This window comes from Oncorhynchus keta, chromosome 29 (genome assembly GCF_023373465.1).
Source record: "Oncorhynchus keta strain PuntledgeMale-10-30-2019 chromosome 29, Oket_V2, whole genome shotgun sequence".
In the NCBI taxonomy this organism is placed as follows: Eukaryota; Metazoa; Chordata; class Actinopteri; order Salmoniformes; family Salmonidae; genus Oncorhynchus; species Oncorhynchus keta.
The window spans coordinates 15516550-15544149 of NC_068449.1; the positions used below are offsets into that span (position 1 = coordinate 15516550).

Genomic DNA, 27600 nt, shown 5'->3' on the forward strand with positions numbered 1-27600 from the left:
AAACTATGAAATAACACATATGGAATCACGAAGACACCAAAAAAGTGTTAATCAAATCAAAATATATTTTATATTTTAGATTCTTCAACGTAGCCACCCTTTGCCTTGATGACAGCTTTGCACACTCTTGGCCTTCTCCTAACCAGCTTCACCTGGAATGCTGTCTTGAAGGAGTTCCCACATTGATATGTTTAACAATTTTTTGGTTACCACATGATTCCATATGTGTTATCTCATAGTTTTGATGTCTTCACTATTATTCTACAACGTAGAAAAAAGTTAAAATAAATGAAAACTTTTGACTGGCACTGTATATACAGTATATATATATATATATATATATTCTAGGCTAACCATTCCACAATGCAAATATTTACATTGTTTTGAATATTATGTCCTAATATCTTGCGGTGTAACAGGCAAGTAAATTAAGTCTCACCTTTGCCTTGACTCTGCTCATCAAACTCCTCCTCATACTCTTCCTCTTCTTCTTCCTCTTCCTCCTCTTCTACTCCCTCTTCCTCCTCCTCCTCCTCTTCTTGTTCCACATCTACCTCCTCCCCCTCTCCCTCCCCTCTCTCCACATCTCCTTCTTCCTGCTCCATCTGTTCCTCATTGTCATCCGAGTATCTCTCCTCTTCCTCCTCCTCTACCTCCTCCTCTTCCTCATCTCCCCCATCCTCTACTCCCTCCTCCACCTCCTCCTCTCTATCATCCATCTCCTCCGTTCCGTCCGTCTCGTAGCTCTCCTCCATAGTAGAGTTGTCCATCTGGGTTATGAGTGGTGTCCCCTTGGATGCTGGTTCAAGGGGTTCCAGTATGGGCTCCAGCACTTCCAGGGGTTCCAGAGGCTGTCTGTCCACTGTTTTCCTCTTCTTGGCCAGAGGGCAGCCGTACACACTGCAGGGGACAGATAACACCAGAACCATTAACTGTTAGCCAGCAGACCCAAAACCCCGCCACCTCACCAGGCTTAGTGGCTGACTGGCTAAGCTAATACAATACACTGGCTCTGGTCTCTAAATGTGTCACTGGGCCAGCACACTACCCAGCAGGCTATTCACTGATTAAAACACATTTGGAGAGAATTCTACAAAACACAATAAAACACAACTGCAGCACAATGGTACAAGGTGCTGAATGCTCTCTTGCTTTGTCGCTGCAGAACAGCTCTAGGACAGACCCAATGCTCTGGTGAATGTTTTTGTTTGTGGCACCATAGAGAAAGTGAAATCAAAGTTTAGGAAACGGAGCTCTAATCATGCCCATAATCATTCACTATTGTGTAATTACATTCTAATTGCCATCCTTTGCTGGGTTAATAATTATAGGAGGCAGGATGAGGATTTCTGAGACAAATAAAAACAATGATATTAATACACATAGATAATTACATCCCTGGGTTACCCTCTGAAAACAAATAGAGAATTACATCCCTGGGTTACCCTCTGAAAACAAATAGATAAATACATCCCTGGGTTACCCTCTGAAAACAAATAGATAAATACATCCCTGGGTTACCCTCTGGAAACAAATAGATAATTACATCCCTGGGTTACCCTCTGAAAACAAATAGATAATTACATCCCTGGGTTACCCTCTGAAAACAAATAGATAATTACATCCCTGGGTTACCCTCTGAAAACAAATAGATAATTACATCCCTGGGTTACCCTCTGAAAACAAATAGATAATTACATCCCTGGGTTACCCTCTGAAAACAAATAGATAATTACATCCCTGAAAACAAATAGGTTACCCTCTGAAAACAAATAGATAATTACATCCCTGGGTTACCCTCTGAAAACAAATAGATAATTACATCCCTGGGTTACCCTCTGAAAACAAATAGATAATTACATCCCTGGGTTACCCTCTGAAAACAAATAGATAATTACATCCCTGGGTTACCCTCTGAAAACAAATAGATAATTACATCCCTGGGTTACCCTCTGAAAACAAATAGATAATTACATCCCTGGGTTACCCTCTGAAAACAAATAGATAATTACATCCCTGGGTTACCCTCTGAAAACAAATAGATAATTACATCCCTGGGTTACCCTCTGAAAACAAATAGATAAATACATCCCTGGGTTACCCTCTGAAAACAAATAGATAATTACATCCCTGGGTTACCCTCTGAAAACAAATAGATAATTACATCCCTGGGTTACCCTCTGAAAACAAATAGATAATTACATCCCTGGGTTACCCTCTGAAAACAAATAGATAATTACATCCCTGGGTTACCCTCTGAAAACAAATAGATAATTACATCCCTGGGTTACCCTCTGAAAACAAATAGATAATTACATCCCTGGGTTACCCTCTGAAAACAAATAGATAATTACATCCCTGGGTTACTGAAAACCTCTGAAAACAAATAGATAAATACATCCCTGGGTTACCCTCTGAAAACAAATAGATAATTACATCCCTGGGTTACCCTCTGAAAACAAATAGATAATTACATCCCTGGGTTACCCTCTGAAAACAAATAGATAATTACATCCCTGGGTTACCCTCTGAAAACAAATAGATAATTACATCCCTGGGTTACCCTCTGAAAACAAATAGATAATTACATCCCTGGGTTACCCTCTGAAAACAAATAGATAATTACATCCCTGGGTTACCCTCTGAAAACAAATAGATAATTACATCCCTGGGTTACCCTCTGAAAACAAATAGATAATTACATCCCTGGGTTACCCTCTGAAAACAAATAGATAATTACATCCCTGGGTTACCCTCTGAAAACAAATAGATAATTACATCCCTGGGTTACCCTCTGAAAACAAATAGATAAATACATCCCTGGGTTACCCTCTGAAAACAAATAGATAATTACATCCCTGGGTTACCCTCTGAAAACAAATAGATAAATACATCCCTGGGTTACCCTCTGAAAACAAATAGATAATTACATCCCTGGGTTACCCTCTGAAAACAAATAGATAATTACATCCCTGGGTTACCCTCTGAAAACAAATAGATAATTACATCCCTGGGTTACCCTCTGGAAACAAATAGATAATTACATCCCTGGGTTACCCTCTGAAAACAAATAGATAATTACATCCCTGGGTTACCCTCTGAAAACAAATAGATAATTACATCCCTGGGTTACCCTCTGAAAACAAATAGATAATTACATCCCTGGGTTACCCTCTGAAAACAAATAGATAATTACATCCCTGGGTTACCCTCTGAAAACAAATAGATAATTACATCCCTGGGTTACCCTCTGAAAACAAATAGATAATTACATCCCTGGGTTACCCTCTGAAAACAAATAGATAATTACATCCCTGGGTTACCCTCTGAAAACAAATAGATAATTACATCCCTGGGTTACCCTCTGAAAACAAATAGATAATTACATCCCTGGGTTACCCTCTGAAAACAAATAGATAATTACATCCCTGGGTTACCCTCTGAAAACAAATAGATAATTACATCCCTGGGTTACCCTCTGAAAACAAATAGATAATTACATCCCTGGGTTACCCTCTGAAAACAAATAGATAATTACATCCCTGGGTTACCTGGGTCTGAAAACAAATAGATAATTACATCCCTGGGTTACCCTCTGAAAACAAATAGATAATTACATCCCTGGGTTACCCTCTGAAAACAAATAGATAATTACATCCCTCTGAAAACAAATAGATAATTATCCCCTCTGAAAACAAATAGATAATTACATCCCTGGGTTACCCTCTGAAAACAAATAGATAATTACATCCCTGGGTTGAAAACCCTCTGAAAACAAATAGATAATTACATCCCTGGGTTACCCTCTGGAAACAAATAGATAATTACATCCCTGGGTTACCCTCTGAAAACAAATAGATAATTACATCCCTGGGTTACCCTCTGAAAACAAATAGATAATTACATCCCTGGGTTACCCTCTGAAAACAAATAGATAATTACATCCCTGGGTTACCCTCTGAAAACAAATAGATAATTACATCCCTGGGTTACCCTCTGAAAACAAATAGATAATTACATCCCTGGGTTACCCTCTGAAAACAAATAGATAATTACATCCCTGGGTTACCCTCTGAAAACAAATAGATAATTACATCCCTGGGTTACCCTCTGAAAACAAATAGATAATTACATCCCTGGGTTACCCTCTGAAAACAAATAGATAATTACATCCCTGGGTTACCCTCTGAAAACAAATAGATAATTACATCCCTGGGTTACCCTCTGAAAACAAATAGATAATTACATCCCTGGGTTACCCTCTGAAAACAAATAGATAATTACATCCCTGGGTTACCCTCTGAAAACAAATAGATAATTACATCCCTGGGTTACCCTCTGAAAACAAATAGATAATTACATCCCTGGGTTACCCTCTGAAAACAAATAGATAATTACAAAACAAATAGATAATTACATCCCTGGGTTACCCTCTGAAAACAAATAGATAATTACATCCCTGGGTTACCCTCTGAAAACAAATAGATAATTACATCCCTGGGTTACCCTCTGAAAACAAATAGATAATTACATCCCTGAAAACAAATAGGTTACCCTCTGAAAACAAATAGATAATTACATCCCTGGGTTACCCTCTGAAAACAAATAGATAATTACATCCCTGGGTTACCCTCTGAAAACAAATAGATAATTACATCCCTGGGTTACCCTCTGAAAACAAATAGATAATTACATCCCTGGGTTACCCTCTGAAAACAAATAGATAATTACATCCCTGGGTTACCCTCTGAAAACAAATAGATAATTACATCCCTGGGTTACCCTCTGAAAACAAATAGATAATTACATCCCTGGGTTACCCTCTGAAAACAAATAGATAATTACATCCCTGGGTTACCGTCTGAAAACAAATAGATAATTACATCCCTGGGTTACCCTCTGAAAACAAATAGATAATTACATCCCTGGGTTACCCTCTGAAAACAAATAGATAATTACATCCCTGGGTTACCCTCTGAAAACAAATAGATAATTACATCCCTGGGTTACCCTCTGAAAACAAATAGATAATTACATCCCTGGGTTACCCTCTGAAAACAAATAGATAATTACATCCCTGGGTTACCCTCTGAAAACAAATAGATAATTACATCCCTGGGTTACCCTCTGAAAACAAATAGATAATTACATCCCCCTCTGAAAACAAATAGATAATTACATCCCTGGGTTACCCTCTGAAAACAAATAGATAATTACATCCCTGGGTTACCCTCTGAAAACAAATAGATAATTACATCCCTGGGTTACCCTCTGAAAACAAATAGATAATTACATCCCTGGGTTACCCTCTGAAAACAAATAGATAATTACATCCCGGTTACCCTCTGAAAACAAATAGATAATTACATCCCTGGGTTACCCTCTGAAAACAAATAGATAATTACATCCCTGGGTTACCCTCTGAAAACAAATAGATAATTACATCCCTGGGTTACCCTCTGAAAACAAATAGATAATTACATCCCTGTTACCCTCTGAAAACAAATAGATAATTACATCCCTGGGTTACCCTCTGAAAACAAATAGATAATTACATCCCTGGGTTACCCTCTGAAAACAAATAGATAATTACATCCCTGGGTTACCCTCTGAAAACAAATAGATAATTACATCCCTGAAAACAAATAGGTTACATCCTCTGAAAACAAATAGATAATTACATCCCTGGGTTACCCTCTGAAAACAAATAGATAATTACATCCCTGGGTTACCCTCTGAAAACAAATAGATAATTACATCCCTGGGTTACCCTCTGAAAACAAATAGATAATTACATCCCTGGGTTACCTCTGAAAACAAATAGATAATTACATCCCTGGGTTACCCTCTGAAAACAAATAGATAATTACATCCCTGGGTTACCCTCTGAAAACAAATAGATAATTACATCCCTGGGTTACCCTCTGAAAACAAATAGATAATTACATCCCTGGGTTACCCTCTGAAAACAAATAGATAATTACATCCCTGGGTTACCCTCTGAAAACAAATAGATAATTACATCCCTGGGTTACCGTCTGAAAACAAATAGATAATTACATCCCTGGGTTACCCTCTGAAAACAAATAGATAATTACATCCCTGGGTTACCCTCTGAAAACAAATAGATAATTACATCCCTGGGTTACCCTCTGAAAACAAATAGATAATTACATCCCTGGGTTACCCTCTGAAAACAAATAGATAATTACATCCCTGGGTTACCCTCTGAAAACAAATAGATAATTACATCCCTGGGTTACCTCTGAAAACAAATAGATAATTACATCCCTGGGTTACCCTCTGAAAACAAATAGATAATTACATCCCTGGGTTACCCTCTGAAAACAAATAGATAATTACATCCCTTGGTTACCCTCTGAAAACAAATAGATAATTACATCCCTGGGTTACCCCCTCATCCCTGGGTTAAAACAAATAGATAATTACATCCCTGGGTTACCCTCTGAAAACAAATAGATAATTACATCCCTGGGTTACCCTCTGAAAACAAAACAAATAGATAATTGAAAACAAATAGATAATTACCTGGGTTACCCTCTGAAAACAAATAGATAATTACATCCCTGGGTTACCCTCTGAAAACAAATAGATAATTACATCCCTGGGTTACCCTCTGAAAACAAATAGATAATTACATCCCTGGGTTACCCTCTGAAAACAAATAGATAATTACATCCCTGGGTTACCCTCTGAAAACAAATAGATAATTACATCCCTGGGTTACCCTCTGAAAACAAATAGATAATTACATCCCTGAAAACAAATAGATAATTACATCCCCTCTGAAAACAAATAGATAATTACATCCCTGGGTTACCCTCTGAAAACAAATAGATAATTACATCCCTGGGTTACCCTCTGAAAACAAATAGATAATTACATCCCTGGGTTACCCTCTGAAAACAAATAGATAATTACATCCCTGGGTTACCCTCTGAAAACAAATAGATGAAAACAAATTACATCCCTGGGTTACCCTCTGAAAACAAATAGATAATTACATCCCTGGGTTACCCTCTGAAAACAAATAGATAATTACATCCCTGGGTTACCCTCTGAAAACAAATAGATAATTACATCCCTGGGTTACCCTCTGAAAACAAATAGATAATTACATCCCTGGGTTACCCTCTGAAAACAAATAGATAATTACATCCCTGGGTTACCCTCTGAAAACAAATAGATAATTACATCCCTGGGTTACCCTCTGAAAACAAATAGATAATTACATCCCTGGGTTACCCTCTGAAAACAAATAGATAATTACATCCCTGGGTTACCCTCTGAAAACAAATAGATAATTACATCCCTGGGTTACCCTCTGAAAACAAATAGATAATTACATCCCTGGGTTACCCTCTGAAAACAAAAACAAATAGATAATTACATCCCTGGGTTACCCTCTGAAAACAAATAGATAATTACATCCCTGGGTTACCCTCTGAAAACAAATAGATAATTACATCCCTGGGTTACCCTCTGAAAACAAATAGATAATTACATCCCTGGGTTACCCTCTGAAAACAAAAGATAATAGTTATCTGAAAACAAATAGATACATCCCTGGGTTACCTCTGAAAACAAATAGATAATTACATCCCTGGGTTACCCTCTGAAAACAAATAGATAATTACATCCCTGGGTTACCCTCTGAAAACAAATAGATAATTACATCCCTGGGTTACCCTCTGAAAACAAATAGATAATTACATCCCTGGGTTACCCTCTGAAAACAAATAGATAATTACATCCCTGGGTTACCCTCTGAAAACAAATAGATAATTACATCCCTGGGTTACCCTCTGAAAACAAATAGATAATTACATCCCATCCTCTGAAAACAAATAGGTTACCTCTGAAAACAAATAGATAATTACATCCCTGGGTTACCCTCTGAAAACAAATAGATAATTACATCCCTGGGTTACCCTCTGAAAACAAATAGATAATTACATCCCTGGGTTACCCTCTGAAAACAAATAGATAATTACATCCCTGGGTTACCTCTGAAAACAAATAGATAATTACATCCCTGGGTTACCCTCTGAAAACAAATAGATAATTACATCCCTGGGTTACCCTCTGAAAACAAATAGATAATTACATCCCTGGGTTACCCTCTGAAAACAAATAGATAATTACATCCCTGGGTTACCCTCTGAAAACAAATAGATAATTACATCCCTGGGTTACCCTCTGAAAACAAATAGATAATTACATCCCTGGGTTACCCTCTGAAAACAAATAGATAATTACATCCCTGGGTTACCCTCTGAAAACAAATAGATAATTACATCCCTGGGTTACCCTCTGAAAACAAATAGATAATTACATCCCTGGGTTACCCTCTGAAAACAAATAGATAATTACATCCCTGGGTTACCCTCTGAAAACAAATAGATAATTACATCCCTGGGTTACCCTCTGAAAACAAATAGATAATTACATCCCTGGGTTACCCTCTGAAAACAAATAGATAATTACATCCCTGGGTTACCCTCTGAAAACAAATAGATAATTACATCCCTGGGTTACCCTCTGAAAACAAATAGATAATTACATCCCTGGGTTACCCTCTGAAAACAAATAGATAATTACATCCCTGGGTTACCCTCTGAAAACAAATAGATAATTACATCCCTGGGTTACCCTCTGAAAACAAATAGAGATAATTGAAAACATCCCTGGGTTACCCTCTGAAAACAAATAGATAATTACATCCCTGGGTTACCCTCTGAAAACAAATAGATAATTACATCCCTGGGTTACCCTCTGAAAACAAATAGATAATTACATCCCTGGGTTACCCTCTGAAAACAAATAGATAATTACATCCCTGGGTTACCCTCTGAAAACAAATAGATAATTACATCCCTGGGTTACCCTCTGAAAACAAATAGATAATTACATCCCTGGGTTACCCTCTGAAAACAAATAGATAATTACATCCCTGGGTTACCCTCTGAAAACAAATAGATAATTACATCCCTGGGTTACCCTCTGAAAACAAATAGATAATTACATCCCTGGGTTACCCTCTGAAAACAAATAGATAATTACATCCCTGGGTTACCCTCTGAAAACAAATAGATAATTACATCCCTGGGTTCCTCTGAAAACAAATAGATAATTACATCCCTGGGTTACCCTCTGAAAACAAAAATAGTTACCCTCTGAAAACAAATAGATAATTACATCCCTGGGTTACCCTCTGAAAACAAATAGATAATTACATCCCTGGGTTACCCTCTGAAAACAAATAGATAATTACATCCCTGGGTTACCCTCTGAAAACAAATAGATAATTACATCCCTGGGTTACCCTCTGAAAACAAATAGATAATTACATCCCTGGGTTACCCTCTGAAAACAAATAGATAATTACATCCCTGGGTTACCCTCTGAAAACAAATAGATAATTACATCCCTGGGTTACCCTCTGAAAACAAATAGATAATTACATCCCTGGGTTACCCTCTGAAAACAAATAGATAATTACATCCCTGGGTTACCCTCTGAAAACAAATAGATAATTACATCCCTGGGTTACCCTCTGAAAACAAATAGATAATTACATCCCTGGGTTACCCTCTGAAAACAAATAGATAATTACATCCCTGGGTTACCCTCTGAAAACAAATAGATAATTACATCCCTGGGTTACCCTCTGAAAACAAATAGATAATTACATCCCTGGGTTACCCTCTGAAAACAAATAGATAATTACATCCCTGGGTTACCCTCTGAAAACAAATAGATAATTACATCCCTGGGTTACCCTCTGAAAACAAATAGATAATTACATCCCTGGGTTACCCTCTGAAAACAAATAGATAATTACATCCCTGGGTTACCCTCTGAAAACAAATAGATAATTACATCCCTGGGTTACCCTCTGAAAACAAATAGATAATTACATCCCTGGGTTACCTCTGAAAACAAATAGATAATTACATCCCTGGGTTACCCTCTGAAAACAAATAGATAATTACATCCCTGGGTTACCTCTGAAAACAAATAGATAATTACATCCCTGGGTTACCCTCTGAAAACAAATAGATAATTACATCCCTGGGTTACCCTCTGAAAACAAATAGATAATTACATCCCTGGGTTACCCTCTGAAAACAAATAGATAATTACATCCCTGGGTTACCCTCTGAAAACAAATAGATAATTACATCCCTGAAAACAAATAGATAATTACATCCCTCTGAAAACAAATAGATAATTACATCCCTGAAAACAAATAGATAATTATCCCCTCTGAAAACAAATAGATAATTACATCCCTGGGTTACCCTCTGAAAACAAATAGATAATTACATCCCTGGGTTACCCTCTGAAAACAAATAGATAATTACATCCCTGGGTTATCCCTGGGTTACCCTCTGAAAACAAATAGATAATTATCCCTGGGTTATCCTCTGAAAACAAATAGATAATTACATCCCTGGGTTACCCTCTGAAAACAAATAGATAATTACATCCCTGGGTTACCCTCTGAAAACAAATAGATAATTACATCCCTGGGTTACCCTCTGAAAACAAATAGATAATTACATCCCTGGGTTACCCTCTGAAAACAAATAGATAATTACATCCCTGGGTTACCCTCTGAAAACAAATAGATAATTACATCCCTGGGTTACCCTCTGAAAACAAATAGATAATTACATCCCTGGGTTACCCTCTGAAAACAAATAGATAATTACCCTCTGAAAACAAATCCCTGGGTTACCCTCTGAAAACAAATAGATAATTACATCCCTGAAAACAAATAGATAATTACATCCCTGGGTTACCCTCTGAAAACAAATAGATAATTACATCCCTGGGTTACCCTCTGAAAACAAATAGATAATTACATCCCTGGGTTACCCTCTGAAAACAAATAGATAATTACATCCCTGGGTTACCCTCTGAAAACAAATAGATAATTACATCCCTGGGTTACCCTCTGAAAACAAATAGATAATTACATCCTGGGTTACCTCTGAAAACAAATAGATAATTACATCCCTGGGTTACCCTCTGAAAACAAATAGATAATTACATCCCTGGGTTACCCTCTGAAAACAAATAGATAATTACATCCCTGGGTTACCCTCTGAAAACAAATAGATAATTACATCCCTGGGTTACCTCTGGAAACAAATAGATAATTACATCTGTTAAAACAAATAGATAATTACATCCCTGGGTTACCCTCTGAAAACAAATAGATAATTACATCCCTGGGTTACCCTCTGAAAACAAATAGATAATTACATCCCTGGGTTACCCTCTGAAAACAAATAGATAATTACATCCCTGGGTTACCCTCTGAAAACAAATAGATAACCCTCTGAAAACAAATAGATAATTACATCCCTGGGTTACCCTCTGAAAACAAATAGATAATTACATCCCTGGGTTACCCTCTGAAAACAAATAGATAATTACATCCCTGGGTTACCCTCTGAAAACAAATAGATAATTACATCCCTGGGTTACCCTCTGAAAACAAATAGATAATTACATCCCTGGGTTACCCTCTGAAAACAAATAGATAATTACATCCCTGTTACCCTCTGAAAACAAATAGATAATTACATCCCTGGGTTACCCTCTGAAAACAAATAGATAATTACATCCCTGGGTTACCCTCTGAAAACAAATAGATAATTACATCCCTGGGTTACCCTCTGAAAACAAATAGATAATTACATCCCTGGGTTACCCTCTGAAAACAAATAGATAATTACATCCCTGGGTTACCCTCTGAAAACAAATAGATAATTACATCCCTGGGTTACCTCTGAAAACAAATAGATAATTACATCCCTGGGTTACCCTCTGAAAACAAATAGATAATTACATCCCTGGGTTACCCTCTGAAAACAAATAGATAATTACATCCCTGGGTTACCCTCTGAAAACAAATAGATAATTACATCCCTGGGTTACCCTCTGAAAACAAATAGATAATTACATCCCTGGGTTACCCTCTGAAAACAAATAGATAATTACATCCCTGGGTTACCCTCTGAAAACAAATAGATAATTACATCCCTGGGTTACCCTCTGAAAACAAATAGATAATTACATCCCTGGGTTACCCTCTGAAAACAAATAGATAATTACATCCCTGGGTTACCCTCTGAAAACAAATAGATAATTACATCCCTGGGTTACCCTCTGAAAACAAATAGATAATTACATCCCTGGGTTACCCTCTGAAAACAAATAGATAATTACATCCCTGGGTTACCCTCTGAAAACAAATAGATAATTACATCCTGAAAACAAATAGATGGGTTACCCTCTGAAAACAAATAGATAATTAATCCCTGGGTTACCCTCTGAAAACAAATAGATAATTACATCCCTGGGTTACCCTCTGAAAACAAATAGATAATTACATCCCTGGGTTACCCTCTGAAAACAAATAGATAATTACATCCCTGGGTTACCCTCTGAAAACAAATAGATAATTACATCCCTGGGTTACCCTCTGAAAACAAATAGATAAATACATCCCTGGGTTACCCTCTGAAAACAAATAGATAATTACATCCCTGGGTTACCCTCTGAAAACAAATAGATAATTACATCCCTGGGTTACCCTCTGAAAACAAAAGATAAATACAGATCTGAAAACAAATAGATAATACATCCCTGGGTTACCCTCTGAAAACAAATAGATAATTACATCCCTGGGTTACCCTCTGAAAACAAATAGATAATTACATCCCTGGGTTACCCTCTGAAAACAAATAGATAATTACATCCCTGGGTTACCCTCTGAAAACAAATAGATAATTACATCCCTGGGTTACCCTCTGAAAACAAATAGATAATTACATCCCTGGGTTACCCTCTGAAAACAAATAGATAATTACATCCCTGGGTTACCCTCTGAAAACAAATAGATAATTACATCCCTGGGTTACCCTCTGAAAACAAATAGATAATTACATCCCTGGGTTACCCTCTGAAAACAAATAGATAATTACATCCCTGGGTTACCCTCTGAAAACAAATAGATAATTACATCCCTGGGTTACCCTCTGAAAACAAATAGATAATTACATCCCTGGGTTACCCTCTGAAAACAAATAGATAATTACATCCCTGGGTTACCCTCTGAAAACAAATAGATAAGATTACATCCCTGGGTTACCCTCTGAAAACAAATAGATAGATAATTACATCCCTGAAAACAAATAGATAATTCTGGGTTACCCTCTGAAAACAAATAGGGTTACCCTCTGAAAACAAATAGATAATTACATCCCTGGGTTACCCTCTGAAAACAAATAGATAATTACATCCCTGGGTTACCCTCTGAAAACAAATAGATAATTACATCCCTGGGTTACCCTCTGAAAACAAATAGATAATTACATCCCTGGGTTACCCTCTGAAAACAAATAGATAATTACATCCCTGGGTTACCCTCTGAAAACAAATAGATAATTACATCCCTGGGTTACCCTCTGAAAACAAATAGATAATTACATCCCTGGGTTACCCTCTGAAAACAAATAGATAATTACATCCCTGGGTTACCCTCTGAAAACAAATAGATAATTACATCCCTGGGTTACCCTCTGAAAACAAATAGATAATTACATCCCTGGGTTACCCTCTGAAAACAAATAGATAATTACATCCCTGGGTTACCCTCTGAAAACAAATAGATAATTACATCCCTGGGTTACCCTCTGAAAACAAATAGATAATTACATCCCTGGGTTACCCTCTGAAAACAAATAGATAATTACATCCCTGGGTTACCCTCTGAAAACAAATAGATAATTACATCCCTGGGTTACCCTCTGAAAACAAATAGATAATTACATCCCTGGGTTACCCTCTGAAAACAAATAGATAATTACATCCCTGGGTTACCCTCTGAAAACAAATAGATAATTACATCCCTGGGTTACCCTCTGAAAACAAATAGATAATTACATCCCTGGGTTACCCTCTGAAAACAAATAGATAATTACATCCCTGGGTTACCCTCTGAAAACAAATAGATAATTACATCCCTGGGTTACCCTCTGAAAACAAATAGATAATTACATCCCTGGGTTACCCTCTGAAAACAAATAGATAATTACATCCCTGGGTTACCCTCTGAAAACAAATAGATAATTACATCCCTGAAAACAAATAGATAATTACATCCCTGGGTTACCCTCTGAAAACAAATAGATAATTACATCCCTGGGTTACCCTCTGAAAACAAATAGATAATTACATCCCTGGGTTACCCTCTGAAAACAAATAGATAATTACATCCCTGGGTTACCCTCTGAAAACAAATAGATAATTACATCCCTGGGTTACCCTCTGAAAACAAATAGATAATTACATCCCTGGGTTACCCTCTGAAAACAAATAGATAATTACATCCCTGGGTTACCCTCTGAAAACAAATAGATAATTACATCCCTGGGTTACCCTCTGAAAACAAATAGATAATTACATCCCTGGGTTACCCTCTGAAAACAAATAGATAATTACATCCCTGGGTTACCCTCTGAAAACAAATAGATAATTACATCCCTGGGTTACCCTCTGAAAACAAATAGATAATTACATCCCTGGGTTACCCTCTGAAAACAAATAGATAATTACATCCCTGGGTTACCCTCTGAAAACAAATAGATAATTACATCCCATGAAAACCCTGGAAAACAAATAGATAATTACATCCCTGGGTTACCCTCTGAAAACAAATAGATAATTACATCCCTGGGTTACCCTCTGAAAACAAATAGATAATTACATCCCTGGGTTACCCTCTGAAAACAAATAGATAATTACATCCCTGGGTTACCCTCTGAAAACAAATAGATAATTACATCCCTGGGTTACCCTCTGAAAACAAATAGATAATAACCCTCTGAAAACATCCCTGGGTTACCCTCTGAAAACAAATAGATAATTACATCCCTGGGTTACCCTCTGAAAACAAATAGATAATTACATCCCTGGGTTACCCTCTGAAAACAAATAGATAATTACATCCCTGGGTTACCCTCTGAAAACAAATAGATAATTACATCCCTGGGTTACCTCTCTGAAAACAAATAGATAATTACATCCCTGGGTTACCCTCTGAAAACAAATAGATAATTACATCCCTGGGTTACCCTCTGAAAACAAATAGATAATTACATCCCTGGGTTACCCTCTGAAAACAAATAGATAAATACATCCCTCGGTTACCCTCTGAAAACAAATAGATAATTACATCCCTGGGTTACCCTCTGAAAACAAATAGATAATTACATCCCTGGGTTACCCTCTGAAAACAAATAGATAATTACATCCCTGGGTTACCCTCTGAAAACAAATAGATAAATACATCCCTCGGTTACCCTCTGAAAACAAATAGATAATTACATCCCTGGGTTACCCTCTGAAAACAAATAGATAATTACATCCCTGGGTTACCCTCTGAAAACAAATAGATAATTACATCCCTGGGTTACCCTCTGAAAACAAATAGATAATTACATCCCTGGGTTACCCTCTGAAAACAAATAGATAATTACATCCCTGGGTTACCCTCTGGAAACAAATAGATAATTACATCCCTGGGTTACCCTCTGAAAACAAATAGATAATTACATCCCTGGGTTACCCTCTGAAAACAAATAGATAAATACATCCCTCGGTTACCCTCTGAAAACAAATAGATAATTACATCCCTGGGTTACCCTCTGAAAACAAATAGATAATTACATCCCTGGGTTACCCTCTGAAAACAAATAGATAAATACATCCCTCGGTTACCCTCTGAAAACAAATAGATAATTACATCCCTGGGTTACCCTCTGAAAACAAATAGATAATTACATCCCTGGGTTACCCTCTGGAAACAAATAGATAATTACATCCCTGGGTTACCCTCTGAAAACAAATAGATAATTACATCCCTGGGTTACCCTCTGGAAACAAATAGATAATTACATCCCTGGGTTACCCTCTGAAAACAAATAGATAATTACATCCCTGGGTTACCCTCTGAAAACAAATAGATAATTACATCCCTGGGTTACCCTCTGAAAACAAATAGATAATTACATCCCTGGGTTACCCTCTGAAAACAAATAGATAAATACATCCCTGGGTTACCCTCTGAAAACAAATAGATAATTACATCCCTGGGTTACCCTCTGAAAACAAATAGATAAATACATCCCTGGGTTACCCTCTGAAAACAAATAGATAAATACATCCCTGGGTTACCCTCTGAAAACAAATAGATAATTACATCCCTGGGTTACCCTCTGAAAGCAAATAGATAATTACATCCCTGGGTTACCCTCTGAAAACAAATAGATAAATACATCCCTGGGTTACCCTCTGAAAACAAATAGATAATTACATCCCTGGGTTACCCTCTGAAAACAAATAGATAATTACATCCCTGGGTTACCCTCTGAAAACAAATAGATAATTACATCCCTGGGTTACCCTCTGAAAACAAATAGATAATTACATCCCTGGGTTACCCTCTGAAAACAAATAGATAATTACATCCCTGGGTTACCCTCTGAAAACAAATAGATAATTACATCCCTCGGTTACCCTCTGAAAACAAATAGATAATTACATCCCTGGGTTACCCTCTGAAAACAAATAGATAATTACATCCCCGGGTTACCCTCTGAAAACAAATAGATAATTACATCCCTGGGTTACCCTCTGGAAACAAATAGATAATTACATCCCTGGGTTACCCTCTGAAAACAAATAGATAAATACATCCCTGGGTTACCCTCTGAAAACAAATAGATAATTACATCCCTGGGTTACCCTCTGAAAACAAATAGATAATTACATCCCTGGGTTACCCTCTGAAAACAAATAGATAATTACATCCCTGGGTTACCCTCTGAAAACAAATAGATAATTACATCCCTGGGTTACCCTCTGAAAACAAATAGATAATTACATCCCTGGGTTACCCTCTGAAAACAAATAGATAATTACATCCCTGGGTTACCCTCTGAAAACAAATAGATAATTACATCCCTGGGTTACCCTCTGAAAACAAATAGATAATTACATCCCTGGGTTACCCTCTGAAAACACATTGTTTATTTAGCTGGCATTGTCTGACTCTGTTGTGGCGACTGCAACGAAACATGCAGCTGTACATGTTGTTGTAGTATGGTCATTGGGAAAACAGCATAATCAGAGGGATGCATTTACTGTATTCTCCTGGTCCGATTTACAGCAGAGGACACATTTTAACCTGATCATCTGATCATCTGTGTATTCACCCAGAATATTGATCACAGGAGCCTAATCCTTTTCCCTTATCAAACCATGGGGAGTCTGGGGGCGATACAGGTCTGTGTATGAGTGCATTGATTTGCGCATGTGGCACCCAGTACCTCAATCAAACAAACCACACGGACAGAGTCCCAATGAGACCAGTGCGACAACGTGTTTTGGGTGCCAAGCAGAGCAGTGTTCCATGCTGTTTGGTAACAGAGTCAGAAATACTTCAGGTATGCTTAGTTAGAGGCTACTGAGCTGTGAAATGTTCCTGATTCCCCTTCACACCAGCCCAGAGTGTTTATCCCTACTCACTCAGCCCAGAATAGGCCCTAATGTGAACAAATAGACAGCATTAGGTTGAAGGAGCGGAGGAGTGAAATTATATCAGCAGTTATTATAGTCGGTGGAGGCGTTCTGTTTTGGACGTTTCCAAGCGGATGTGGCACCTCTCGGAAGCTTCCTCTACTCAAGGTTAGGGGGGTGCTGCTAATACATGAGCCTCATTTCTTAAATTGGTGGAGAACTGGGTATTCTGACTCACTGCAACATGCTAACTGTGGACCTTTTACCTGTGTTTATTTGTTTCAGAATTGCAAAGCTGCATGATATATGTTCTCTCTCTCCCTCTCTCTCTCACACACGCACACACGCACGCACACACGCACACACGCACACACGCACACACGCACACACGCACACACACACACACACACACACACAAACACACACACACAGACCAAAAGGAGCGGGTGTCCATCACTCAGCCAGCGTCGGGCTCAACTGGCAGACAGCCTCAATCTCAGCAGGCCCAGGGATTACTTAATAGTCTGACCCCTGCACCCACACCCAGGGCCTCATTTCATTAATCTAAGACCACAAGGAAACTCATTCCCTGCCTGTCAGCCCTGCAGGCTCCTGTAGGTCCTGCACCTCTCCCCAGGGTGGGGGCGGAGGTGTGTGTGTGTGTGTGTGTGTGTGTGTGTGTGTGTGTGTGTGTGTGTGTGTGTGTGTGTGTGTGTGTGTGTGTGTGTGTGTGTGTGTGTGGAGGGGAGGGGGTCGCTGGGTACTGTGATCAATAGTGCTTGTGACCAAACATCTCAAAAGCACATTAAAATGTCACTCATCCTGGCCCATTCCAGAGCCCCTCCAAATAAATCAAGGGCTGGTCCCAGTAGGATACGTATCGCCAAGCAGCCAGCCTGGCAGGGAGGATAGGTGAGTGAGAGGGAGGGAAGTTGGGAAGGAGTGAAGGTGTCTAGCTGTTGAAATTCACTCTTCCCTCTACTCGTCTTCCATTGCATACCACTCTGTCTGTCAGACTGGATGGCTTTTAGCGATGAGGCAGTACTTGCAGTGCATCACCCAGATGGAGGGGCTGTATAGCTGTGCTTAATGTGCAACAGTCACTCCATGACAGCTATTCATGTATTTTCACCTGAATCACTTTACAATTCACAATCTCAGTGATACTGCTAATTGCATTGAAACACTCAAATGGATTAACGTTTAAAATCGCTAGAAATTGTTTTTATCTGGCCAATAAAAAGGGGTCAATTACACCAGTTAGTATTTCCATTGTTACATAATGTTCCATTGTACTACTACTGCAAATCTGTTTCAGTGGGTCCTAAAATCCTCCCTTACTGAAAGACGTCCTTACAATATTTACAGAAAACAACTTTATGCATGATCTCCAAATGCCTCTTTATCCCACTAATGCAGGTCCTTTATCCCACTAATGCAGGTCCTTTATCCCACTAATGCAGGTCCTTTATCCCACTAATGCAGGTCCTTTATCCCACTAATGCAGGTCCTTTATCCCACTAATGCAGGTCCTTTATCCCACTAATGCAGGTCCTTTATCCCACTAATGCAGGTCCATTATCCCACTAATGCAGGTCCTTTATCCCACTAATGCAGGTCCTTTATCCCACTAATGCAGGTCCTTTATCCCACTAATGCAGGTCCATTATCCCACTAATGCAGGTCCTTTATCCCACTAATGCAGGTCCTTTATCCCACTAATGCAGGTCCTTTATCCCACTAATGCAGGTCCTTTATCCCACTAATGCAGGTCCTTTATCCCACTAATGCAGGTCCATTATCCCACTAATGCAGGTCCTTTATCCCACTAATGCAGGTCCTTTATCCCACTAATGCAGGCCCTTTATCCCACTAATGCAGGTCCTTTATCCCACTAATGCAGGTCCTTTATCCCACTAATTCGGAAAGTATTCAGACCACTCAACATTTTACACATCGTGTTACTTTACAGCCTTATTCTAAAATTGATTAAACAAAACATGTTCCTCATCAATCTACACACAATACCCCACAAAGACGGTCACATTTACATATATATATATATATAAAAAACGTATCTACATAAGTATTCAGACCCTTTGCTATGAGACTCGAAATTGAGCTCAGGTGCATCCTGTTTCTATTGATCATCCATAGTGCATGTCAGAGCAAAAACAGTGCATGTCAGACAGTGCATGTCAGAGCAAAAACAGTGCATGTCAGACAGTGCATGTCAGAGCAAAAACAGTGCATGTCAGACAGTGCATGTCAGAGCAAAAAACAAGCCATGAGGTTGAAGGAATTGTCCTGAGTGTTCCGAGACAGGGTTGTGTCGAGACACAGGTCTGGGGAAGGGTACCAAAAAAAAAGAACACAGTGGCCTCCATCATTCTTAAGGGGAAGAAGTTTGGAACCACCAAGACTCTTCCTAGAGCTGGCAGCACAGCCAAACTGAGAAATCGGGGGAGAAGGGTCTTGGTCAGGGAGGGGACCAAGAACCCGATGGTCACTCTGACAGAACTCCAGAAGGACAACCATCTCTGCAGCACTCCACCAATCAGGCCTTTATGGTAGAGTGGCCAGACGGAAGCCACTCCTCAGTAAAAGGCACATGACAGCCAAATTGGAGTTTCAGGACTCTCAGACCATGAAATCTATGATTCTCAGGTCTGATGAAACCAAGATTTAACTCTTTGGCCTGAAGGCCAAGCGTCACGTCTGAAGGAAACCTGGCACCATCCCTACGGTGAAGCATGGTGGTGGCAGTATCATTCTGTGGGGATGTTTTTCAGCGGGAGAGACTGGGAGACTAGTCAGGAAGGCAGGTAGCTTAGTGGTTAGAGCGTTGGGCCAATAACTGAAAGGTTGCTAGATGGAGGAACTGGGGCATTTTTAGCTCCCAGGAATTGTGTACAGATCCTTGTGACATGGGGCTGTGCATTATCATTCTGAAACATGAGGTGATGGCTGCGGATTAATGGCACGACACTGGGCCTCAGGATTTTATCACAGTATCTCTATGCATTCAAATTGCCATCGATAAAATGCAATTTAGTTCGTTGTCGGTAGCTTATGCCTGCCCATACCATAACCCCACTGCCACCATGGGGCACTCTGTTCACAGAGTTGACATCAGCAAACCACTCGCCCACATGACGCCATACACTTCATCTGCGGTTGTGAAGCCGGGTTGGACGTACTGTCTCTAAAACAACGTTATGGTAAGGCTTATGGTAGAGAAATTAACGTTACATACTCTGGCAACAGCTCTGGTGGACATTCCTGCAGTCAGCATGCCAATTGCACACTCCTTCAAAACTTGAGACATCTGTGGCTTTGTGTTGTGTGACTAAACTGCAGCAGCCTTTTACTGTCCCCAAGCACAAGGTGCACCTGTGTAATGATCATGCTGTTTAATCAGCTTCTTGATGCCACACTTGTCAGGTGGATGGATTATCTTGGCTACGGGTAAATGCCCACTAACAGGGATGAAACACATTTTTTCTCAAAATTTGAGAGAAATATTTTTTGTGTGCTTATGGAACATTTCTGGGCTGTTTTATTTCAGCTCATGAAACATGGGACCAACACTTTACATGTTGCCTACATATTTTTGCTCAGTGTAAAATTATACAAATGACTTTGCTCATGATGCAACTACAGCCTGTAACAACAGCCTGAGTGGACCGGCCATGAAACAACGATACAGAGCTGTTCTATGTACTATCTGAGCGGCACTGGTGCTAATAAGTCAAAATTCCATCTGCATTCCACAGGTCATGTTTATAAGCTAGTGTTCCAAAAAATTATCAATATGAGGAGAAGTCTCCTGTCACACCTAGGAGTTCCTCAAGCCACACCAGTCTGCCACACACAGCACACCGGTTGACAACCACTGCTTGGTGTAGCCTACTACTCTTGCTGTGAGGTTGCTGTGACACACACATCAGCATCCCACAATACTCAGCTTTCTCACAGCAAGTCCTTTCCACATCTCAACCATCTAACCCCTGCTACCATGACTACATTCTTCAGACTGCACCCTGCAATTAACATTCCACAGGTAAATATTAAGTGCCATTTAAATAAAGAAATACTGCTGTCGTCAGGAGAGGAGGACAGAAAGGGTTTGTCTTTTGTCTTTTCTTCGCCAGGAAGCAGGGTAGTCTTCAATAGGTGTGTTTGGTATGAAAGGCAGCTATCGAAGGAAAATTGTCCCTTGTGTAACAGAAAAGCCACTTCAGGTTTGTATTGTCTTTTTAAAGAGATAATTCTGGATGAAATGCATTCAACTAAAGGGGAACAAGTGATCAGTCAAGTAACACTGTACATGTTAAGGGAAGCCCATTTCGAGAGCTCAGAATCATGAGTATGATTACCTCTGTCTTTGTGTGGTTGTGTGTGTGTCTGTGTTTGTGTATGTGTGTGTCTGTGTTTGTGTATGTGTGTCTCTGTATCGGTGTGCATGTGTGCACTTACATGCATGTGTACTTACATGCGTGTGTATATGTGTATGCGTGAATGCTTCCGGCGCGTGTGTGTGCGTGTGTGTGCGTGTGTGTGCGTGTGTGTGTGTAATCCCAGGCAGGTGACAGTGAGCGTTACACAACAGCTTCATTAGCAGTCATATTAAAGCCTGTTCACAGCGAGGGATGAAGCTTTGTCTAGTCATAAGCATTATGTGCTATTTGTCTCCCTGACACTGGGATGAGACTACTGCTGCACTTCATGGCTTTCACTCTTCACTCTTAGAAAAAAAGGTGCTATCTAGAACCTAAGAGGAACTACTTTTGGTTACAAGTACACTTTCCACAGAGGGTTCTACATGGAACCCAGAACCAAAATGGGTATTGCTATGGGGACAGCCAAAGAACCCCTTTGGAACCTTTTTGTCTAAGTGTTGATTACTTTATATCTCTCCTGCCTCTCTCTCACTTTCTCTCTCGCTCTCTCTTTCTCAATCTCTCTCTCTTTCTCACTCTCACCATCTCCCCTGTCTTTCTCTCTCCCTCTCCATCCCTTACACCCCATTCTCACTCACTCTTCACCTCTCACTCTCTCTTCTTGCCACCATCCTCTCTCTTTATACCTAAATTGTCTCCTTTTCTACCTCATCCCCTGTCTGCCTAGATAGAGAGAAAGAGAGCTGTTAGAGGAGTTCCGTGCACCTCTCGATGTGTCCCTATCTAACAGGATCTATTGGCACGCGTGGCAGAGCGCCATCTCCATGGTGATATCCTCCGGAAATCCAACAGGGATTTGCCATCCTCGCAGACAGTAGCAAGTCAGGGAGAGATAGATAGAAAGAGAGAGATATATATAGGGGGGTCGGTGGAGAAAAGGAGAGATTGGGAGAGGAGAGTTGGAGAGAGAATGGAAGGGGGAGAAAGACAGAGAGAGAGAGGGAGAGAGAGAACAAGAGAGAGATGAGTGTGGGAGGGAGAGAGAGCAATAGACAGCAAGATAGAGAAAGAGAGGGGGAGAGGAAAGAGGGGTAGAGGGTGAATGAGAGTCAGAGAAAGGGGGAGAAGAGAACAAAAGCTGTGTGGTTCTGAGGGAGGGGAGGCTCAGGCAGCCACTGCAATTTGGGTGTATTCTGTGTGCTCTAATTGTGGATTTTATACTGGATAATACAACACACACTATGGTATAGTTTGTACACACAGCAAACACAGAGATGGCATTGTAAAACATCAAGTCCCTGTTGTGATTCATTGTAGTGTGATGGCTGTAACGCTAGACAGTCAATGAAGTAAACCCATGCAGACAAACACATACCCAGCACCAACTCACATCATCAACTCAGGCTGCCAGGCAGCTCCAGTCTATTCCTCTGCCTCAGCCCCGTACCCAGCCTTATCTTCAGCCCCAGTCTTTTCCTCTGCCTCAGCCCAGTACCCAGCCTCTTCTTCAGCCCATCTCTTCCTCAGCCCCCTACTTAACTCTTCTTCAGCACCATTACTTTCCCCATGTCCATCAACTTACCCCTGCCCTTGGCGCAGCCCCTGACCTTGCCCCAAAACCCCCTGACCTTCCCCCCAGACCCCTTCATTTGCCCCTACCACTACCATGGTATACAAAAATATACCATGGTAGTGCAGTGAAAAACATGCCATGGTACTAGTGCAAATACCAAAAAAACATGATACCACCATGGTAGTTTTTTCATTGTCTTACCATGGCATGAAAATACCATGGTATTTGCACCAGTGCCATGGTATTTTCCTGCCATGGTAGTGATAAAAGAAAACATGATATTTTTTTATTGTACTTGCTACCATGGTACAAAAATGAACCATGGTAGTACAATGAATAAAAAAACATGGTTTTGTACTGGCAGCATGTAGTGAAACAAGAAAGCAGGGTTGTTGTTTACAATGTATTATGTTGGACTGTGTCCATCCTAAAAAACGTAGTAATTTTTGGTACTCACATAATGCAACATTGACTACTTGCTTTGCAATGGAAAAGCGTAGGCCTAGTACTCTCTTAAACCTTTTAGCTCATAGTGAAAAACCACAACACACATGGTCTTAAACCTGGATAGGGTATGGTGAGAAGAATGAAGGGAGTCTGAAACCTTGAAGATTTAAAATAGTTAGTTTGTTTTGTGCTTCTCTCTTCAATTCAGTTCACTCTCTCTCACTCAACTGACTTGGCTATACAATTCTAAAAAGCCAACATACTAAAAAAATCCATTTGTGAAAAGGTATTAATTATCATCTTATCTCAGATACATGTTTATCATGTAATTCTCAACATATCCCAAAAAACAGCAAGTTACAATGTTTCGTTTTGTTTACAATGTGTGAACGTTAGTTGGCCCTGTCGCCATGACAACAACAGGCTAGCTTGACACAAGCTAACTTTAGCCAACAGCAGCATCTATGCTAACGGACTTTTATAAATTAATTTAACTATCAAAACATCAACAAAAATAACAACAATTATAAAATAATACTCTGTTTAATTTGGTGTTTCGTATACTATGCTGTATATTTCGCTCACTGTGATGTTAACATTTAAATATTTTGTTGGCTTGGCTCTCTCATTCAATTGACCAGGCAGGCGAGAGCCACTCTAGAGTGAGATTATAAACACCTTGTCAAATAAAGTTTGTTCAGTGCCATCGATGTGTCTGCTTGGGGGGAATATATATACGGCTGTGATTATAATTGAAGAGAATTCCCTTGGTAGAGTCCAATGATGGCGAGATTTACACCACCCCAGCCGACACTTGACATTGCACATGGTGATCTTAGGCTTGTGTGCGGCTGCTCGGCCATGGAAACCCATTTCATGAAGCTCCCGACGAAAAGTTTTTGTGCTGACATTGCTTCCAGAGGCAGTTTGGCACCCGGTAGTAAAACTCAGCATTTGGCGGTCCCTTTCTGTGAGCTTGTGTGGCCTACCACTTTGCACCTGAGCTGTTGTTGCTCCTAGACGTTTCCAATTCACAATAACAGCACTTACAGTTGACCGTGGCAGCTGTAGAAATGTTACGAACTGTCTTGTTGGAAAAGTGTCTGCCTATGACGGTGCCACATTGAAAGTTACTGAGCTCTTCAGTGTCCACATACTTTTCCATGATTCAGACTATACCATGGTATAAGTGAAGTACCATAGTAGTACAATGTCACATTTATGTAAGGATCCTCCCCACTCACATAATTACTTCAATCAATCACATTAGCGTAGTGAGAGACACATCTTGGATGAGGTTTAGCCCTCCTCCTCTGCACTATCCATCTGTGTTAGCTACACTGGATATGTTGCGTTAGACAGTACACTGCCAGCCATAATAGAGTTCAAACTCCATAAATGTTTTTAAAAGTTAGTTTGAGATATGGTTCTAACGTAAATAGAGATGGCAGTAATAGTCACCAGAGCTCAAGAATATCAGCATAAAAAAACATGAGAGAAAAAATACCTAAAATATCATTAGCCCACCATGGTAGCACAGAAAATATGTCATGTGCCATCTGAAATAATAATAATAATTAAACATACTAAAAAACATGTTTTATCTTTCCTGCAGCAACACTCGCAGTTGTCTATTCTCACTAGCACTGACTGCAGATAGCTGCTTTACTGAGGTAAGAATGTACTTACTATGATTGTGATAGGTGGTCATTCCACCTAGGTATTTTAAGTTGAATGCACTAACTGCAAGTCACTCTGGTTAAATGACTCAAATGGAAATGTAAACTGGTGTACATCAAGTTCTCTCCCTAATATCCATCTCTGCTTTCACCCCCCAGCCTATTGCCCAGCTGCTGTGTTTCTGTCCTGTTCTGTTGGCTTGTCACACCTAATCATCCCCAGCTTCCAACTAGCTCATTCATCCCCCTCCTCTCCCCTGTAACTATTCCGCAGGTTGTTCCTGTACGTTAGAATGTGTTCTCAGTCAATTTACCTGGTAAATAAGGGTTAAATAAAATAAATAAAGTCTACTGGGCCTGGTACATTTCCCCAACAGAGACAGTGGAGGACTCTTGACATTTATGTAATTTAGCTGGTAGCCGTGCGGAGGGATGGGCAGGCTAGGGGGCTGCTGCTAGTGGGAGGGGGGTAGGGAGGTTGAGAGGTCAGGATGTACCAAGCCCAGAAGAGATGGAGAGCCCTAAGCGTCTGGCTGCCCTTGCTGTCTTGCTCCTCATCACACATCCCCCTGGCACAATGCTGGGCCCTGGGCTCGCTACACATGATCTGTCATTTCCTTTGATGTGTCTCCTGCGGGAGGGAGGGAGTGCGGGGGAACAGGCAGGCAGGGGGAGTAAACACCACCTGTTTACCACTTGCTAGCTAACGCTAGGCTAGAGCAGAGCTAGGTACTGGAGCTGGCCTGACTGACTGTCATAATAACACACCACCAAACAACGAGGAGGAAAACACAAAGGGAAAAAAGAAACAAATGGCAGAGGAAGAAAGGGATGAGGGGGATACAGGAGAGTGCCAGAGTATATTTGAGGGGCTAGGTTTTGAAACGTGTTTGAAGGTTTCTTATGTTGTTTTATAGGTTAAGTTTTTCTGATATTGTGGTTATTATGAAAAAGAGAGAGATGGGAAACCCAGTGCTGTAGTTGACTGAAAACCAAGGGGAGCTGACGCCACTATATTTTATTCAATAATGGCAGTGGTAACACGATGCAAAGAAAAACAAGTGGAATAAATACATTAACCAAGATTATCACTTTAAAAAATATTGAACCCCTGAAAAACAAGTCCCCAGAGAGCCAGTCCACTTCACCTCTTTTTGTTCTGCCCCACATGCCTGCTCCCCCTCTCCTTTTGGAAAATAAAGCTCCCAATTAAATATGTAAATGTTCATTTCAGAGACAGATACTCCACAGAGGGGGGTTGATGGCATGGAGGTGATGTGGCACATTATGATTAATATGACCTTATATGCACAAGGAGGCAGGGGGGTAGCTGAGCTGGAGGTGGTGGAGGTGGAGGGGTGTAGGGGTGGAGGGGTGGAGGGGGAGATGGTGGAGGAGGCAGGGGGTAGCTGAGCTGGAGGTGGCGGAGGTGGAGGGGTGGAGGGGTGTAGGGATGCGGTGGTGGAGGGGGAGATGGTGGAGGAGGCAGTGGGGTAGCTGAGCTGGAGGTGGAGGGGTGGAGGGTGTAGGGATGCGGTGGTGGAGGGGGAGATGGTGGAGGAGGCAGTGGGGTAGCTGAGCTGGAGGTGGTGGAGGTGGAGGGGTGTAGGGATGCGGTGGTGGAGGGGAGATGGTGGAGGAGGCAGTGGGGTAGCTGAGCTGGAGGTGGCGGAGGTGGAGGGGTGGAGGGGTGTAGGGATGCGGTGGTGGAGGGGGAGATGGTGGAGGAGGCAGTGGGGTAGCTGAGCTGGAGGTGGCGGAGGTGGAGGGCTGTAGGGATGCGGTGGTGGAGGGGGAGATGGTGGAGGAGGCAGTGGGGTAGCTGAGCTGGAGGTGGCGGAGGTGGAGGGGTGTAGGGATGCGGTGGTGGAGGGGGCGA

The 27600-nt window shown here is 40.3% G+C and overlaps 1 protein-coding gene across 4 annotated transcripts in view; it reads right to left on the reverse strand.

Annotated features, from left to right (window-relative positions):
- LOC118362335 (myelin transcription factor 1-like protein) overlaps nucleotides 1-27600 on the reverse strand; it is a 180362-nt gene that overhangs the window by 48457 nt on the left and 104305 nt on the right. For all 4 annotated transcript variants that reach the window (XM_052486106.1, XM_052486107.1, XM_052486108.1 and 1 more), the window contains exon 6: nucleotides 440-900. In XM_052486106.1, coding sequence (XP_052342066.1) covers nucleotides 440-900 — 461 coding nt within the window. The remainder of the gene's footprint in view (nucleotides 1-439; nucleotides 901-27600) is intronic.